At 46.5% G+C, this 20,148-nt stretch overlaps 1 protein-coding gene and 1 long non-coding RNA gene across 2 annotated transcripts; one reads left to right on the forward strand and one right to left on the reverse strand.

The window, feature by feature from the left end:
• Positions 1-7,552: 7,552 nt before the first annotated feature.
• On the forward strand, positions 7,553-17,029 carry LRRC55 (leucine rich repeat containing 55). The gene is made up of 3 exons (XM_082747809.1): positions 7,553-7,932; positions 8,863-10,403; positions 14,529-17,029. The coding sequence occupies exons 2-3, from the start codon at positions 9,683-9,685 to the stop codon at positions 14,762-14,764; spliced, it is 957 nt and encodes a 318-aa protein (XP_082603935.1). The 5' UTR covers positions 7,553-7,932; positions 8,863-9,682; the 3' UTR covers positions 14,765-17,029.
• On the reverse strand, positions 15,695-18,668 carry LOC309873030. The gene is made up of 2 exons (XR_014316153.1): positions 16,464-18,668; positions 15,695-16,358 (listed from the first exon to the last, which is right to left on the reverse strand). It is a non-coding gene; the product is annotated as an uncharacterized lncRNA (long non-coding RNA).
• Positions 18,669-20,148: the final 1,480 nt, after the last annotated feature.

The following is a 20,148-nucleotide window of genomic DNA, read 5'->3' on the forward strand; positions in this document are numbered from 1 at the left end:
TTCTCAACCCCTCTGCTCATACGCACAGGCAGGTACACACACCCATGCGCGCGCGCACGCACACACACACACACACACGCTGTTCTAAACTGTTCAGGAAAGATGCAAGATGGCAACATTCAACTCCAAAGGGAAGATGTGGAGGATTACCAAGGCAGGGGCAGGCAGCAAACATCAAAAGAGTCCAAGAACTGATCCAGGGGTCCAAGAACTAAGGTGCAGAAAGAAAGTGCAAGCCGACCCCAAGGAATAAGGATTGCTGGGATTTTGCTGCCCAAAAACAAGTGCTGCGATTGGAGGTGTGGTTCCATACTCACCTCTACCAACTGCTTCCCAAAATAATGGCAATAACAGCAGCGAAAATCTGTGGACAGTTGGCATTGTGCCCGGCGCAATGACCTATTGTACGTGAGTCACTTCATTCTTCCAGCACCCCTGAGTCAGGTGTTATTATTATTGTTGCCGTTGTTGTTGTTGTTGTTGTTGTTGTCCCATAGCCCTTGCTGTAACCACTGTATTACAAGATCCCCCACCACATACTAATGCCTCCCAGGTTGAATTAAGACATTTTAAAAACAAAGCACAATGGCCACAGTTGCCAAACTGTGGAAAGAACCAAGATGCCCTTCAACGGATGAATGGATAAGGAAGATGTGGTCCATATACACTATGGAGTATTATGCCTCCGTCAGAAAGGATGAATACCCAACTTTTGTAGCAACATGGACGGGACTGGAAGAGATTATGCTGAGTGAAATAAGTCAAGCAGAGAGAGTCAATTATCATATGGTTTCACTTATTTGTAGAGCATAACAAATAGCATGGGGGACATGGGGAGATGAGGAGAAGTGAATTGGGGGAAATCGGAGGGGAAGGTGAACCATGAAACACTGTGGACCCTGAGAAACAAACTGAAGGTTTTGGGGGGTGGGGGGTGGGAGGTTGGGTGAGCCTGGTGGTAGGTACCATGAAGGGCACATACTGCATGGAGCACTGGGTGTGGTGTATAAACAAAGAATTCTAGAACACTGAAAAGAAATTTTTAAAAAATTTTTAAAAATTTTTAAAAACTGAAAGCAGCATTCCATCCACTTTTATATAATGAAACGAATCATAACGGTGGTGCTCTTCATAGAGCTTCTAGAAAGGACCAGGAACCGTGCAAAGTTTTGCCTGTGTTACCTCTTTCAGACCTCCTTGTGAGGTACATCCTGTAATTACACCCATTTTAGAGATGAGGAAACTGAGCACAGCAAGGATAAGTGACACAGCTGATGACTAGGGCAGCATGAGTTACAAATTAACAATTAGCTATGGGTTGAGCATTGCTCTGCTTTATCCAGTTAGCATCATCCCACATTTTCTCCAGCAGCAACACTCCCCGTCCCAGTGCCCCAACTAACGATGTTTTCCTTGACGTTTCCTTTAGATTCATATGGCGTTTGCTCGCCACCCTCTGTGGCTGGCCATTCGTATTATTTCCATCTTTTTCATTATCGTAAATATTCCTGCTCTGAATATTTCGGTATGAACTGATGTCTTACTAATTACCAGGTGAAAGGGATGAGCAACTTCCCAAGGAGACCTGAGCCAATTCCCAGTGCCTGGAGTAAGTGTACATGTATCTAGCTCTATACCCAGCACATGGAATTGTACAGATGTTTTTATCATTCCTGGGGGTGGGGTATTTTGGGGTGAGGGGAAGGGCAGAGGGAGAGAGAGAATCTTAGAGCCTGACAAAGGGCTCAGTCTCATAACCCTGAGATCATGACCTAAGCCAAAACCAAGAGTCAGATGCTTAACTGACCAAGCCACCCAGGTGCCCCTATGGTTACTGGTTTAACAATTATCACAAAATGCGTTTCATTGCTCTGCACTTACTCTCTAGCGAAACCAAGCATTCCTCCATACTACGTTTATATCAGCTTTCAATTACTGTGTAACAAATTGCCACAAACAAATTGGCTTAGAACAATACTCATGTATGAGCTGATGCTCTATAGTCCCAGCATAGTCCGGGCACATCATGGCTGAGCTCTCTACCCAAGGTATTTCATGAGGCTGAAGTCCACACGTTGATGAGCTACACTGTCATCTGGTCCCCAGGCTATCTTCTAAACTCACTGGCATCTCCAGGTCCCTGCAGCCTCAAAACTGGCTGTTGTCCAGGGGTCAGTCTCAGCAACCTGAAGACTCTCGGGCCCTCTCCAGATGCCCCCCCCCATCTCATTCTCAGAGCTGGTAATAGACAGTATCCCTTTTTAAGGATTCACCTATAGGAAACACCAACCTGGGTAATCTCCCTTTCAACACAAAGTCACCTGATGCTGGGGATAATCACAGGAGGGCTATCCTGTCATATTCACAGATTCAGATGTGACTCGAAGGGAAGGGAGTATATGAGGTATGCACAGGAGATGGGAATTTTGAGGGCGGTTTTAGTTACCCCTTGCTGACAGATTACCACAAGTTTAGTGACTTTAAACAACTATTCAGTTTTTTTAAAGATATTTATTTGACAGAGAGAGATAGTGAGAGAGGGAACACAAGCAGGGAGAGTGGAAGAGGGAGAAGCAGGTTCCCTGCTGGGCAAGGAGCCCAATGCAGGGCTCGATCCCAGGACACTGGGATCATGACCTGAACTGAAGGCAGATGCTCAACCAATGAAGCCACCCAGGCGCCCTGGCTTAAAACAACTATTATCTTACTGTTCTGGACATCACGAACCTCACGTGGGTCACCAGGGCTATATTCCTTCAGAGGCTCTAGGAGAGAATCTGTTTCCTTGCTTTTTCTAGCTTCTAGAGGCTGCATTCCTTGGTTCTTGGCCCCTTCCTCATCTCCAGGGTCAGCAAGTAGCATCTTCCACCCCTGTCTCCACCATCAGATCTCCCTCTCTGACTCTCCTACCCCTCTTTCCCTTTGAGGGATCCTTATTATTACATTAGACCTGCCTGGTAGATCTCATCTCAAGATCCTTAATTTAATCACAAAATTCTTTTTGCCATAGAAAGTGACATATTTACAGGTTTCAGAGATTAGAATAAAAACATCTTTGGGGGCTATTGTTTGACCTACCACAGGGCCATTTTAGGATCTTGACTAGCATGGTGTTTTGGGTTTGATTTTGTTTTTTATTGAGATATAATTAACATATATAATTATGTTATACAATTGTCAGAAGCCATCTTGTCACAAATGTCATTCTTTGTTTGCCTCAGAGGAATTTATGTATTCTATCAATTTTAAAATGATATCTGTGAGATGCCTGTGTGGCTCAGTCAGTTAAGCGTCTAACTCTTGACTTCAGTTAGGTAATGATCTCAGGGTTGTGAGATGGAGCACCCCTCCCTCCCCCCACAAAACCCCTATTGAGTTCTGTGCTCAGCAAAGAGTCTGCTCGAATTTCTCTCTTTCCTTCTCCTATGCTCCTCCCTTCGTTAGTGCATGCTCTCTCTCTCTCTCTCTCTTTCTCTCAAATAAATAAATAAATCTATTTTTAAAATTAAAAAATAAAATAAATAGGGGCGCCTGGGTGGCTCAGTGGTTTAGGCCTCTGCCTTCAGCTCAGGTCATGATCTCAGGGTCCTGGGATCGAGCCCCACATTGGGCTCTCTGCTCAGCAGGGAACCTGCTTCCCTCTCTCTCTGCCTGCCTCTCTGCCTACTTGTGATCTCTGTCTATCAAATAAATAAATAAAAATCTTTAAAAATAAATAAATAAATGAGATAAAATAAATAAAATGATATCTGTAGCATTTCTCAACATATTTTGCATGGATTATTTCAAATTACTTTTGTCCAAAATCTGTTTCTCCATTGAGCTTACTCTCTCTCTAATTTGGTTTGTCATTTTTTGCTCATGGAAACCTTATTGTCTTTCAATGTTACGTGTCTGTCAGAAGCCATCTTGTCACAAATGTCATTCTCCATATTTCCTTGACACACAGAAAGACAAGACATCTTCTCTCCACAGCTGGAACAAACGTGCTATTCTGTTTACTCCCTGATTTGCATTTTGTCATTGTTCATTTCTCTCTTTAATTCTTTGAACCATCTGGAACTTGTTCAATGTATAAAAATAATGTATAACACCAATGTCTCAATAATATCTTACTTGGAGGTGACTTTCAACACTGTGGTTTCATTTCCCATTTTTCATTTTCCCTATTCTGAGAGTGAGAATCACTTCCTCAATTTATGATGGGTCCCATGGTCATTTTCCAAAGCACAAATACTGAGTGATGCCACTGACTGATTTTCAGTTGGCAATACATATTTGGATGTTTTAGTTAGGGAAGTCCACCACCACTGCTACTCAGCATTCCCCCATTATAGCATCATCTTCATTAACTTCTTCTGTGCATCCTGGTCCATTATTTTCCCCAGAGGGCTTCCACCACCAGTTCACCATATTCTGCTAAATACTTCCCTAAATTATTATACTATAAGACGCAAAGTCATCTTTCCTATTTCTAAGCTTTCCCCACAACTAAGGAGTTTAACTTTCCATTTCTTCCTGTATCTTCATTCTATGGAGGTTCCATAATTGTCCCTCAACACATTTTTCGGGTGGCACATTACATTTATCCTCATGTATTTAAAGATTTTCTGTCATTGTCTCAACTCATTTGCCGTGTATGTCAAAAAACCCTAATAAGAAAAATGATTTTTCAATTCATTTGTATCTACAACTCTAAGATTAATTTCTGCATATTTTTCCCAGTAGAGTAAATCCTTGACATTCATGATTGAATAGTCACAATATCAATAACTCGCAGGAGACCACGAAATGCCGTGGTATGTAATAATTTATCATTTTCCTGGGGCTCAAAATTGAATCACTCCTGCTGCAAGGCTGCTAGGTAGAAGAAAGTCATCTTGCTAAGGGAAGTAACCAGAAACACTGCATGAGAACAACACTGGATATTTTCCATGCTTCTTACTCTTTCCCAGTCCTATGCCTTGGGATGTCACATGACCATTTGGACATGAAAGGTCCTGAGAAATCCGGCAATAAATAACCTGTTTCATTTTGTTTAACTCAATGTTTCTTTTTTTTTTATTTTTAAGATCTTATTTATTTATTTGATGGAGAGAGAGAGAGCACAAGTAGGCAGAGTGGCAGGCAGAGGGAGAGGGAAACGCAGGCTCCCTGCTGAGCAGAGAGCCCAGCACTGAGCTTGATCTCCTAGGATCATGACCCCAGCCGAGACTAGCCAAAGGCAGACACTTAACCTACTGAGTCATGCAGGTGCCCCATAACTCAATGCTTCTCAAATTATTTGAGAACAACCATTTTTCTTATGGCACACAGTGTACCATGAGACACCAGTTTGGGAAACAATGCTTTAATACTTAACTTACAGAATGATTCTGGGTAAAAGATCATTTAAAAGATTTCTGTCCCATTTATCCTTACGTGCAATGGTTGGTGGAGGGCTTTCTGAAGGTTTTGATGCTTATTCTGTACCAGAATACATTCAAATCACGTGCAAGTGGGATATTTTCCTTTCTTTTCCTACTTCTGTGCAATTTGTTTTCCCTTCTGCATAATGATTTCAGTAATTTTATACTCTGCCTTGTATTTCATTTTATTTCTTCATTTAACAAACACATCCATAGTGCCTTATTAACAACAACTCATATAACATAAAATACCTCCATGCGTTAAATACCATCATTATTATCCCAATTGTAAAGACTAGAAAGCTGTTGTTTCAAATATAACAAGGTGTTCTTGCCTAGATCGGATTTTTTAAGGAAACTGTCACAGGTATGTTTGTTTACTCATATTATTGTTCTTAAGGGAAAAATAAATTTCATATTATGTAAAGGAAGAAAACCTCCATTCTCTATCACTTGTTTTTTTTAATGTGCCTTTAATGTGCCAACATTAAATATTGAAATGTTCTGATTACCTTTCTTAGTCTCTATTGATACCATTATGTCTTCTCTCATTTTTCGGTGAATGTTAATAATGCATCATGCTAGCTCTGCTTTACTGAAGCCAACAGTCCCTGTTTACGGTGGGTTACTTGCCTCTGATTGTTGTTCTGTTTTATGCATTAAGATTAACATTTTATTTCCAAGCTCATAAATGAGTTAGAGAACCATTCCCTTTTATAAGGGAGGGGGAGACACAAATCATATTTACCTTGGCCAATTCAATATATCAATATTAATGAAGTGGCTACCATGTTAGTCTGCATCAGACACCACAGAACATGAAAGATTAAAAATGAGCATAATTATGAGGACAATGCTTAACAGCAGAACTCCTAAGATCATAAAGGAAAGAGAATCATGATAGGGAAGACAATGATTTTGAGGACTCTGTATGTGCCTAGAATCTGTACAACTTAACAGGTGATTTCTGCTCCTCGATTTTGGTTTTCCCCAAAGACTTGAGATATTACGTAAGCAGAAGAGGCCCCACATCAACTAGATGAACATAAAGGACTAACGTGACCTCTGTAAGTATGAAGTCTTCACCCATCATCCTAGCAGCTAGCTATATGCCTATCGTGTAGCCAAGCACCAGACTCACAGTGAGTGCTTGATAAACAATTTTATTAAAATGAAGACATGAGCCAGCTCTTGGACCAAACCAAGTGGTGAGACTGGTTTTTCAAAGGCAAGGTGGCTAAAAATTCATTCCATGGGTCATCAAGAAAAGAAATGTTGCAATGACTTTTTCTTCATGTGAGGTCAGTCTGTGAGGGGAGGGGGATAGGGAGCGTGGAGAAGTGAGAACGGGGTGGCAGACAGAGTCCTCAGGACCTGGAGAAAGAGATCAAAACTACAAGGTTTTCTGGAAGCTTCTGCTCTCCTAGAAAGAGAACTGAGTGTATCTGCAGCCCCAGGTACCTCACCTAGACCTGTCACTTGGCCCTTTGCATCCCAAAACTCTCCGAGCTTGTGGGGTCAGGACTTAGAGACAATTAAGGAACACAGAAAAATTCCCACCTTCCATAACTGTCTCTGACAAGCCCTGAGCCAGTCCATCCAGCCACCTGGTACCTGGTGACCAAAATACATGCAGACTCAGGGAAGCAGATGCTACACATGGGCTGAAGCGCTATGTCCCATCAAGTGAGCAAACGTGTTACAAGCACTTCTCCTCTTTCCTTCCATCCTTATTCATGTCTTCATGCCTTCCCCAATTTCTCCCCCTACCCCTGGAGAAGTTCCTTTCCCCTTTCCAACCCTCCTTTATTTTCTCTGTTGGGCCCTCCCCCATCTCAGATTCCAGATGCTTGCATTGCCCCCTCTCCAGCCTCTCCCACTGGGCCCTTTGCCCTCTCCCCCTGCCTGCTCCACTGCCTTTGCCCCTGCCCCGCCCCCTGCCTCCCCCCCCTAAGGCCCCACTTCCCCTACCATGAGGACCCCCTCCCCACAGCAGGTGGCTGTGAATTCTGCAACTGCTTCCTTCTCCTCTCTCTCATCTTGGTGGGGTCCATAGCCAGCTCTCCTGTTGCTCAGAGATGTGGAGGCAGTTGCTAAGAGACAGTGAAACGTCAGTACCTGGCCCTCGAGGAAAAAAAGGGAGCGAAAAAGGGAGAGAGGAGGGGGAGAGAGGAAAGGAAGGCGGAGGGAGGGGAAGACCTGGCGGAAGCCACAAACCCGAGCAGCCTCAGCACCAGCTGAGTTTCGGGAAGAAGCATTCGGATTCTGTGAACTTTCTTCTAAGCATCCTCGCTCTGATTCCCCTTTTGAGTCAAAAAAGGGGAACTGGCCAGGCACCAGGAGCACAGGACAGGAAACCACCAAGGATGCTGCCCCGGGATCCAGGAGCCATGGAGGAGGAGAGGCCGGGGGAGGGGAAGTGCCGGGGAGGCAATCTGTTCTCCTGAAGCAGCAAGCGGGATTCCAGCCTGAGGGAGGGAGACCCGTGTCTGCTGCAGATTGATGGCTGTGTCCTTGGAACAGAGTAAGTGGGCTCCTGAGAGCCTGTGGAAATGCAAGGCGAGACCCTGGGGTTCATAAAAATGGGTCTGGATAAAGAAGCTGGGTGATGTCCCAGTGGGCGGGATGGAGGCTGGAAGTGCTGGGAAGGGAGGCAGTGCTAGACCGAAGGGGAGAGGGAGGACAAGTGAGGACATCCAGGGGCCACGGAGGATGTGGGGGCCACAGGGGATGCGGGTGGACGGCGGGGCTGAGACACCGGGTGTGTCATCGTGTGATCGGTCTCTCGGCCTGGCCGAATGTGGGCGTGGGCTCACGCTGGGGGGCAGAGTGTGGTGCTTGTAGAAAAGATTAGGGTGTGGGGGGGTGGAAGTCGGCGAGGGGGGGCAGACTGGAAAGGGGGCTCTGCAGAAGAGCGTTTACAGAAGAAAGCTGTACAGGAAACTGGGAGGTGTGAGTGCAGGGCAGGGCAAAATGTGGGGGGTTCACAGGAGAAAAATGTATGCATGTGTGTATGTGCGTGTGTGCGTGTGTGCGTGTGTGCGTGTGTGTGTGTGTGTGTGTGTGAGAGAGAGAGAGAGAGAGAGAGAGAATGCGGGAGAGAGCGAGGGAGGGAGACGGAGTGCTAACTGTGTCTGAAAAGGGGTTTGCAAACGACCTGCAACCTGCGCTTGTGTGCCTGCTTTCTTAGAGAGTTATTCAAGGGTGGGCTGTTTGGTGCTGAGGGGCGAGGCTAGGAGGAGAAGCAAATGTATCTCTCCCAGGACAGAATCCCGGAGGAGGACGGGCAACCACAACGTGAGGGTGGGGTCTGAGCCCACGGCTGCCCCACCTGACCCACAGTGCGCAGAGAACTCTATGGCCAGTGGCAAAGAAGGGGGCAGGGAACTAGGAGGGGACAGCAGGGAGGAGAGGGCACTGGAGATCTCTGCCTGAGTGCTTTCCTTGTTGACAGAGGGAATTCTGCCTCCGCCTGCTGAACACAGAGCTGGGCTGGGAGAGAGGCACGGGCTCAGGAGAAGTCGCCAAAGCGGTCCTAGCTGACCCCCCATCCTGCACCTCCAGGACACATGGCTCTTTCCAGCCTTGGCAGGCAACAGTGTGTGTCCCTCAGGGTCCTCCCCAACCCGGGGAAAGAAGAGCCTTCTTGGGGATTTCAGTAGATGCTAAGGCTGAGGACTCGGGCTTCCAGGAGGCCCATGGAGACCCACTCCCCGCCAGGCTCCCTTCCCAAAACACCCACCCCAGGACCCCCTTGGACTCGAGCCCCCTGGGCCACCAGAAGGAATGGCTTCGGAGACCTCCAATGCTAGAGACCCAGATGCAGCCCTGGCCTCCTAATTGGTCCCAGATGTGGGACAGGGCTCGGGGTTCTTAGATGTACCAGGACCTTCGACAGGCACCTTTCTGCCCCCCCACCCACCACCATCACCTCTCCAACATAATACAGAGATGAAGCACCTAGCAGCCATGGGTGAGAAGAGCACAGAACTACAGGGACCCTTCCGCAACCTGCTAGCAGCTGGTCCAGCCCCATTCTCAGTTCCTTCCTCTCTCAAGTTTTGATCATCTTCTCAGACCCCGAGAGACCTCAGCTGGATTTACTCTCCCCTGGGCTCCAAAGGGGGCTTCCTGGGGATCTCACCTAGGGATCCCTCTGGTGCTTAGAGGCTCTGGGGAAAGGCTTGAGACATGATACCACGTGCCCAGAAGCCCCACCTTCCAGGACTCTGGCCCTGATGTAGCTGTCTTTCTGAGCCACTGACTCTTGATTCATGGACATAGCCTCAGTCCCAGTGGGCTCCCTACAGCCCTGCTGTTGCCAGCTCCCTAAGATGGGTGACACCTGGTCCCAGCTGCCCTGGCCTGGGCCCCCCCACCCAGCCATGCTGCTGGTCTCCCTCCTCTTGGCAGCCGGGGTGATGCGCTCGGATGCTGGCACCAGCTGCCCCGTCCTTTGTACGTGCCATAACCAGGTGGTGGACTGCAGCAGCCAGCGGCTCTTCTCCGTGCCCCCAGACCTGCCAATGGACACCCGCAACCTCAGCCTGGCCCACAACCGCATCGCAACCGTGCCGCCCGGCTACCTCACGTGCTACGTGGAGCTCCGGGTTCTGGATCTGCGCAACAACTCCTTGACGGAGCTGCCGCCGGGCCTCTTCCTCCACGCCAAGCGCTTGGCCCACCTGGATCTGAGCTACAACAACCTCAGCCATGTGCCCGCTGATATGTTCCAGGAAGCCCATGGCCTGGTGCACATCGACCTGAGCCACAATCCATGGCTGCGCAGGGTGGACCCCCAGGCTTTCCAGGGCCTGGTGCAGCTCCGAGATCTGGACCTCAGCTACGGGGGCCTGGCCTTCCTCAGCCTCGAGGCCCTTGAGGGCCTGCCGGGGCTGGTGACCCTGCAGATCGGCGGCAACCCTTGGGTGTGCGGCTGCACCATGGAGCCTCTGCTGAAGTGGCTGCGGAACAGGATCCAACGCTGCACAGCAGGTGAGGCAGGCAGGTAGGACTAGATGGCCCAGGGGTTGGGGGGTGGGGGTTCAGAGGGTCTTGCCTCACTGCAGCAAAGGCTCCAAAAAACAGGGAGGGACCAAGAGCTTTTTGCAGCCAGAGCATGACACGGTCTACACTGGCCTCTGGGTGCACCAGCCCTTTCACTCTACCGGGTTCGTCCATGAGGTGTTTTGTGTGTGCTGGACACTGCAGACCCACTCATTAGAGAAATACACCGTGCCCTTGCCTCTGTGGCACTTAGGACCTAAGGAGGCAGACAGATGGTAAAGAAGAGTCGTTAATAAGAGACCGTGTGTGCTGAGCTCTCACTCTGACCTCAGAACTTGGCACACATTATCTCCCCTGCTTTTATGACCCCCATCTGTCAGGGGAAGAAGCTGAGATCTGGGACAATGAAAAGACTTGTCCAGGGTCACTCATTCAGAAAGTAGCAGAGCCGTGGATAAAACCCAAGTTCACTTGGCTTCTAAACCCCATTCTACTCTACTCTACTCTCTGCCTTTTAAGTGTTCTGAGTGCTGGGAAAACTCAAAAGAAAATAGAAATGGCTAACACTCTTTATTTTAGTACTTACTATTTAGTATTTACTATTATGCTTTATCCTAGTCATATTTCATATTTAGCTTATCTCATTCTCATTAAGAACCATGATGAGACCCACACACACACTACTCTATAGTGAAGGAAACCAAGGAACAAAGAGGTTCAGTAACCTGCCCAAAGCTGCACAGTCCCTAAGTGTTGGAGTTAGGATTCAAACCCTGGCAGTCTGGCCATCTTCTGACTATATCCTGAAGAGTCAGGTCGCTAACAGAGTCAGGGCAGAGTTCTGACTGGCCAAAGGCCCTCAGTAGAGCTCTGCAAGGTTTGGGCATGGGGTGGGGAGTTGAGACAAGAAACGGATGTGGCAATTTAACCAACCAGTCCCAGCTGAGAGTGCCTGAATCACATGGGCTTAATGGCCTCCCCCGGAGGCAGGCCATGTTCAGCTGTGGCTCTTAGTCACCAGCTTTCTTGTGTGGCAGTACTGAGCCTTGGCACTAGCCTCCAGCAGTAGAACAACAGGAAGTAACTGAGGGCACCATCTCAGGGGCTTCCCCAGAGCCTGGCTCAGAGTGTGTTCAAAAGGAGCAATGCTGAATGAAGTAGGAGGGAGAAGAGGACTGAGTGGGGAGCCCAAGACCAAAATAGTTTGAGGAATGGGGGGGTTGTGGGTCACGATTCTACTGTTTCTACACAGCTGTGGGAGGAAGTTCTCTGGGACCAAAATAGCTGGGCACGAGATGGGGCAATGCTAGGGGGCATAAGGGGAAACTGCCTGGGGTGGTCTCCCTACCTGCTCACCCTTGGCAGGTGGCACGTCCCCTCCTCTCTCCTGTGCTCTGTGTACGGAAAGGGAATTCCGGAGCACAACTTCCATAACTCCCAGGGCTCCCTCTTTCCTGTGATCTCTGAGGCCCCAGCTGCCCTTCAAAGATTTTTTTTTTTAAGATTTTATTTATTTATTTGAGAGAGAGAGACAGTGAGAGAGAGCATGAGCGAGGAGAAGGTCAGAGGGAGAAGCAGACTCCCCATGGAGCTGGGAGCCCGATGCGGGACTCGATCCCGGGACTCCGGGATCATGACCTGAGCGGAAGGCAGTCGTCCAACCAACTGAGCCACCCAGGCGTCCCCCCAGCTGCCCTTCAGAAGAAGCGCAGTCTCCCATCAAGCAGGAGAGGGTTCCAAGATCCCATCTGTGCTGCCTTACGACAGTGCAGATAGGGGACCCGAGTTCCAGAGGGGGAAAGTAACTTCCCAGCGGCCACGCTAGAAACCTAGGTCCCCTGTTCTCCACAGACTGTACTTTTCACCACATTGTACTCTCCAGGACAGTTCCTCTTGGGTGCAAAGAACTTGCCAGTGTGAGTAGGACCAAGCGATCATTTTCCCTTTGTCATCTTTTTCTTCTCCCACTATTATCCACAGTTTTGGGACAAACCCCAACAAAGGGGGACATAAGGATACCCTTGGGATCTAACTCAACCTCACAACTGGTCCCTTGACTTACCAGAGGGGCTCATTATCCTTCGGACTCTGATCCGAAATCCTCTCATGGTCCTGCCAGCTGCCCTCCGAGCCTCCTCTGCTGGATCCATACGAATTTCCCTCAGTTTCCTCACTTTCTCCAGTGTCACATGGTCTCACCACCACCCTAGTCATGCACATAATAGAATTTGGAGTTCAGCGTCTTCAGCTCCAAGTGGAGAGCCCTTGATGGTTAACTCTAGACACGATCTTGTCCTGAGCAAGGTCTGGAGAACTGCACTTGTAGCCTACAGGGACTCTCTCCACCTGGAATTTGGAGCAGACTGCTTCTTCTTCCCAAAAATGACTCTTCATTTCTAAGGACAATGATGTTCATCCATTTGTCAAAAGGATCAATCAAATCTATCATTTTATTCTTTGTCCTCAAAAACTACAGGATGAATCAATGGCATTTATGTACCTCCTCATTTAGAAAACTTCTTCATAATGACTCCCTTAGATAATTTAGGTTGAATTATCCCCTTCTTATGGACGGAAAGCATGAGAGCCAGAAAGGTTTAAAAAAAAAAAATTGCCCATGGTGAGAGTTTGATTAATGTTCATCCACTGAGAAAAGGAATGACTACCTGCTGGAAAGCCTGTGCTTGGAATGAATGGCAGAACCACGGCCTGAAGAATGCCACACTCACCCCCAAGGCAGAGTAAGATGAAACCATTGACAACCTTCATGCAAGTGACCCTGGAAGGGTGAGGAGAGACCATCAGTGATGGAGAAAAGACCTCCTTCCTACAGAAGCCTATGTGCAGAATTGCAGGATCTGTAGGGTCACTGACCTGTCCAAGAGACAAGCTTAGGATAACAACAAAAGCACACACTTACATGGTACTTATTATCCACAAAGAATATATTATTTATATATATTAATTCATTGAGTCCTCACTACAACCCAATGCAATAGCTACTCTTATTATCCTCATTTTACAGATGAAGAAAGCAAGACAGAGAAGGTTTAAGTAACTCACCCACAATCACACAACCAGCATGGGGTAGAAAGGGGATTTGAACCCAGACCAATATTTTCACAGCCCATGCTCATAACCTTATACTCTTCATATCTGAAAACCCACATGAGATAGTAGAAAAAACCAGTCCTTCAAAGTTGGACAGAGTCATCCATCCACACATTCCATTAACAAAGTTTCATTGAACACTTTTACAGATAGGAAACTGTTCAGAGACTAGGGACAGCATGGGGAAAACTTATATTTAAGGGGGAGGAGACAGAGAGTAAAGAAACTGTAAGACATGATAAAATACAATGGAGAAAAATTAAGCAGAGTGGGGAACGCCCAGAGAAAGGTGATATGGAGTTACTATGTTATAAACAATCATTTAGAAAGACCCTATTAATAAAGTGATATTTAAGCAAAGTCCCCAAGGAAGGAAGGGATGGAGCTGTGTTGAGATTCAGGGGATAAATGAGACAAATACAATAGCTCTCCCTCTACACCCTGAAAAGGGACGGTCTTATGGTGATGGAAGAATGATCAGAAGGTGTGTGTAGATGGAGCAGAGTGAACAAAGAGAAAAGGGATAGAGATGAGAAGTGAGGACCACAGGTAGGACCTTGGCTTTCATTCCATGGGAAGGTAAGAAGTCAGGGGAGGGCTTCAAGCACAGAGTACATGACAGGACTTCAGGTATGAAAAATACTGAGTGAACTGTGTCAAGATGGTTTCAAGGCAGAAGCCATAAACCAGTTAGGAGGTTATTGTAAGAGATGATGATATCCCCATGAAAGCCCCAGATCTACCATCAGCAATGACTACTGGACCTGAGAGGCAAGTAACTAAACTCCCTGAGCAGCGATCTCCACGGCCATAAAAACTGGTATAAAAAAAACTTGATTCAAGGGTTGTTGAAGAGAGTAATGAAGGTAAGTAAAATTTTTGACACATAGAAGAAACTCAATTAAAAATTAAAATCTCAAATTCTCTTGGGAAGTGTGGAGGACTATCCATTCCACTCTCTTTCTCCCCGGACCCTCACCATTTCCGCGTTCTGTGTTGCAGATTCTCAGCTGGCTGAGTGCCGGGGCCCCCCTGAAGTTGAGGGTGCCCCACTCTTCTCCCTCACTGAGGAGAGCTTCAAGGCCTGTCACCTGACTCTGACCCTGGATGATTACCTCTTCATCGCATTTGTGGGCTTCGTGGTCTCCATTGCCTCTGTGGCCACCAACTTCCTCCTGGGCATCACAGCCAACTGCTGCCACCGTTGGAGCAAGGCCAGTGAAGAGGAAGAGATTTGATGTGGGCGCCTGACGTCCCTCCATGCAGCTGGCCCCCAGACACTGCTCAGTCTGGCTCTTGGTGCCCTGGTCACCTCTGTCATGACCCAAACAAGGTCAGGAAACTACATTTGTGTGATCTTCAACTATGGGCCAGACACTGTGGCAGAATTGGAAATGTCCAATGACTCTGTCCTAAGGCTTTTACCTCTAATGGAAGAGAGAGATTCAAAAACTATTCCCTTTAAGACAATTTGTCAACACTCTCAGCACATAGTTATGAAAGCCCAGAGGAGCAATCATCAACTGTGCTTAGAAAAGTCCAAGAGAATTACAAGAATGGATGCAATTTGTGAACTGAGTCATCAAAAACTGTCTGCTTTGCCAGGTAGACAATGAAGGGTAGACATGAGCAAATGACAGAGGCCAAAATATGCATGGTGTCACAATCCTTGTGACTTAAGTGTATAGAGCAGGTGTGGCACAGGACCAAAACTTCCCTCTGACACCCAATCTTTCAGCTCTTGGAGTTGCCCACCACTGCCTCCAGAGGGAGAGAACACCTCTGTGCTCGTCCCCTAGGCCTCCTGCCAGGGGCTACCAGGTGAGACCACCGCCTACTGACTGCCTCCATACTACATCCACCAAGTGCAGCCTGCCCGTGAGGTCCAAGTACCAAACTGAAGTACCTACCCTTGTCTCCTGCTTCTCACTCAAGCTTTGGTTTCAGAAGAGGGAAGCAAGAGGTCCAGCAATGAGGCAGCAAGAGTCTTAGCACCTTGGAACTCCTAATCTTGTGACTGTTCTTGCCACGGTGCTCACGCCACAGGATCTCACCAGAAAAGTACACTGTAGCATGAGGGTAGCCAAGACTGAAGGAGGAGGAGGCCACCACAGTTATGACTGTAGGAGATTTTCTCTTTCTCCCAAGGAATTCACTCATTTAAGCATCAGGGTATGAGAGCTATTTATTACCAAACACTTGCCAGTGTCAGGCACTGTGATAAGCTCTCTCCACAGACAATTCCATTTTAATCCACACATTCTTGTGAGGTAAGCATTGCTGTTCCCATTGAATAGATGAGAAAACAAAGGCTCAAAGAGAGTTTAAATTTAGTGACATGTTGCTTAACAAGCAAAATAAAGTCTGTGCTCTTTCTACCCTATCCAAGCTGGGGAACATCACAGTCCCTCTAAAGTTACATAAGTTTGAGTTCCAGTAGTGCTGATGAGTAAGTGCTCCCAATAACGACCAGGCACTCTTTGGGGCACTTTTAAATCTATTGACTCACCTATTTCAATTCTCATAGCAACACTGCCTGGCAGTCTTTATTATTCCCATTTTACAGATGAATTAATTGTAGAGAGCTAGGTATCTTACCCAAGGTTATCTGGGTAAACTCTAGAAGGAAAGCGATAGGCAACTCCATTTAGGGAAACTGTGTCTAGTCAGTCCATCAAAAAGCAAGCAACTCCATGTGCAAAGCAGTATTATCATCATTGCTGCTGTCCTCTTCATCCTCGTCATCAGCCTTATCAGCCTCCTTCCCTGTATTTGTTCAGCACTGGACAGCTCCTAACATGCTTTTAGCATCATTCTGGACTCTTCACGACCCTGTGTGGGAGGCAAACCAAACATAATTACTCCTATTTTACAGGTTGGAAAATACAGACTCAAGAGCAGGCATGGCTTGCCAAAGCAGTAAAGGTGGGACTCAACTTCAACTCGGTTCTCTCTCCAGTTTTGCCAGGTGCTTGGGGAAAAGAAAGCCCATGATGGCTGGGTAGTGGGCCTCTTGGATTCAGCAGCCATAAATGTCCCGTAGGTCCTCTAAATAAAAGGCAGTAAACCAGCTGCTGCACAAATCCAGATGCCCTCACCCTAGAACAAATCGCAGCCTCTGAAACAGAGAAGCAGCACAAATAGCACCTGAATAGGAGTCATCTGCCTTGCAAAGGATAAATAACACATTAGAACTAGTGGCCATGGCGGCAGTCATGCAAAAAAGAAGTTCTTTGGGAAACAAGAGAGGAAGCTGTGCTAACCCCTCCTACTCAAGCTCTGCTGTATTGTGTTTCAAGAGATACAAAGGGTGCAGGAGAGCTGTGGGGTGAGAACCTCAGCAGGAGAGGGGAAAACATTAAGGCACAGTCCAACATGTTGGTAAGGCTGGCCAGGATAAAAATTAAAATGGGAGCTTTATACCTTGCCCACCAGCTCCAACAATTTTGCATCATCCCATCCTCCTGGAAAAGGAATAAAGGAAAATAACATGTCAACTTCCACCAAGTCTTCACTTACTCATGCTTCCCTGAGCTAGTCAACCAAAAGAGCACCCAGAAACTGCTGGACCTGGGGTACTTGAACCTTGTTATCCCCTGCATCTCACTAACAACATTTGGGCAAGAGCCTGCTCCTGTGACATCTGGACCAGGACCGTACCTGCTCTCTTCTTCCACTATATTCAGGCTGCTCTTCACCAGTCAAGCTAACAACCTAATGTATTTGGAGAACAACTTCTAGAAATAATAGTCTTGATGCAAATAGCTTCCCAGAGAGGGCCACCATATACATCTATTATAATCTCCTAGAGACTCTTATTTGCTGAAATACAGTTAATATATTTTATGATATGTATCTTTTTGCATAGAACTAGAATCAAACAAGACACCAAATGCCCCTTGAATTCAAATGTCCTTTCTAATGAGACTATTTAGTCCCCAGAAAACCTTTCTGAGTAGGATACATGACATTTAAAGAACAGATTCTTCTCCAGCTGCTAGAAGGTCCTCAGTTAACTTAAAGCACAATGATAAAACTCCTTGCCTGCCAAGGAATCCCATGTCGCCCACAACTACCACCACCATCTCGTGCAGGCTATCAGAAGCAAGCTTCTAGAAGCACACTTTTATAGAAGAAATATAACTGCGCTAGTTGTAAAAGTGCACACAACCCTGCTAACCAAGAAACCATGATGGTATTCCTACAAATCTTGACTACGTGTTTTCCAGACTAGTTAAATGTAAGTGTTGGGATATCTCTGAGTCCATATGTCTGTTCATGAGGTTCCATGTACACTGTGTATCTACTGACATGGGGCCAACTTCTCTGGACTTGAGTTCAGTTCTCTAACACAGTAAACTCAGCCATCTGTTTACTGCATCACTTGATAAACTAAGGTGGAATCCCATTAGGGTTGGGTTAGGGATAGCTGCTCAGAAAAATATAAAAAGGAAGAAATATGTGGCTGAGGCAACCTAGCAACAGTCTGACTGCTTCCCGCCATTCCCTGTCCCTCAGAGAATTGTCCTACCACAGAAGCATCCTTCATACTGGGCCCGAGGATATTAAAGTTTAGCTAACCAACAGGGTGCACCACACCACTCTGGACCAGTTGCTTCTGGTCGCCCTTAGACAAACCCTCACCTGTTTCTCCATTCCCATTGGGATTACCAGGAAATCCTACACAAATAAGTCCCCAGAGTTGCTATAGAGTTTGCTAGCTCCTTTCAAGGAAGATGGTATATGCAATTTGAATAGACTAAGGAAGGTATTTCTCTTCAACCATTAGGAAAGACCTAAACCCTTCATTTTCCTTATAGATGTCTTCAGTGATATTGCTCTGACATCCTTTTCAGCTCTAGAAGAGAATAAGGAGATGTCTTTACCCATTCCACAGAAGAACGATTTCCTGAACTAGAGAAACTTGTCTGCTCTACCCACCTCAGAAGGAGGCAAAAGGGAAGTGAAGGAGGCAAGTTGAAAGGTCCTGTGTAAATCACCACCATGTTTGCCATAGCACTCGGTCAAGAGCTCTGGATCCACTGAGCTCTCAGTTTTTCTAAGCATTGTCCTGTGGAATGCTGATGTCTGGGGGTGGGAGGGTTAGGGAGGGGTGGGGAAAGGGAAGATGCCAATCTTTGTACGGAGATGATTTTATAACCATGCACTTTTGTAACAGTGAGAATTTTTCATAAATGTACATTAATAATAAAGAGTGTATAGTTTAACAAATTTTCTAAGGAGTTGTGAAGAGGAGGGAGAGGGAGGGAGAGTGGGGAAAAAGAGAGAGAGAAACTAGGAAGAATCAAGAGAACGTCTGCCAAAATATACACACAAAAGGTCTATGGGGAGGGAGTAGATGGGAATAATTAGGAGATGTGCCAGCCATGGAGGGGCATGTGTGGGAGTAGAAGGAACATCACAGAAGCTTATTTCTACCAGGCAAAAAAGAATACGCATGTGTCTGTATGCACACACCCCTATGTGTAGGCATATTTTGGTGCCTGAATTTACACAAAGAAGAGAGCATATGTCTTATACATGTTGGTGTTTGCAGCTTGGGTCATCTTTAAAACATGCCAAGGCAAGTGGGTGTGCCTGCCTAATTAGTATCACTAAGGAGCATGTGCCAGGGAGATGGCCCACAGCAGCTGCGTGGGCATAAGGACCCTAGCTTAGACATACAGGTAAACCAGGCATCTAAATGCATGTAGTGTAGGGGCTAGATGATGCCATCACTGGTATAGATTCAGTCTCTGTCCTCATAGGTTAATAAAGAAGGGAAGGGGTTTTCAACATCTTGTGTCTTGCAAATGTTACTTACATCACTGGAAATGAGATGGTTGGGCAGTATACCCTGGGAGAAAAGAACCTAGAAAAGGAGCAAAGTATACTTCTATAAGTACAATGGCAGCGGTTTTTTACTCAATATTCTAAAGAGGAAGTGACTCTGAGCAGGAAGTTGATCCATGCAGGAAGTAGATCTGAGCAGGAAGTGGATCCAAGCAGGAAATGGCTCTAAACAGGAAGTGGTTCCTTCCACCAATAGGGATTTTTGCCTTCCTATGGGTCTCCCCCTCGGCTTGCCACAGGGTATAGACAAACACTACACTCAGAGCGTAAAGCCACTAACAGAAACACAGATACTGACTCCAAATACCCAGACAGAAAGACAAAGAACATGCCCAACCACAACCAATGTTTTCTGAAGTAGACTAGAGATAGGCAAAACCTTTCTCTTAAAATTAAGTACTTAACAGAAACTATACTGGACAAGTACAAAATAAAACATGAGGGTCATGGAATAAGCAGATACCTCACAGAAGTCCAGACCTTGTATATTTTCTTCAATGTTGTCCCTAGTGCCAAGCATATACCTAGCAATTTATGATGTCAGCAATAATGATGACAGAAGCTTATTGAGCTATGTGCCAGGTGCCATGTTTCATTTAATTCTCACAAAAACGCAAGATAGGTACTATTATTATACCCATTTACAGATAAGGAAACTGAGGCTCAAACACATTAATACATGTCCAAGATCGCATACCTAGTAAGTAGTAGATCTGGGATTAGGCATTCAATGATACTGGGGACTAACTGACTTCAGGGGACAAGAACC

The sequence above is a fragment of the Mustela nivalis genome, assembly GCF_964662115.1.
Source record: "Mustela nivalis genome assembly, chromosome: 9".
In the NCBI taxonomy this organism is placed as follows: domain Eukaryota; kingdom Metazoa; phylum Chordata; class Mammalia; order Carnivora; family Mustelidae; genus Mustela; species Mustela nivalis.

What these genes read in the sequence shown, in the direction of transcription:
- LRRC55 (XM_082747809.1), top strand. Translation starts at nt 9,683, where the DNA reads ATGGACATAGCCTCAGTCCCAGTGGGCTCCCTACAGCCCTGCTGTTGC. An exon ending in GATCCAACGCTGCACAGCAG is followed by an intron (nt 10,404 to 14,528) that starts GTGAGGCAGGCA and finishes TCTGTGTTGCAG; the next exon opens with ATTCTCAGCTGGCTGAGTGC.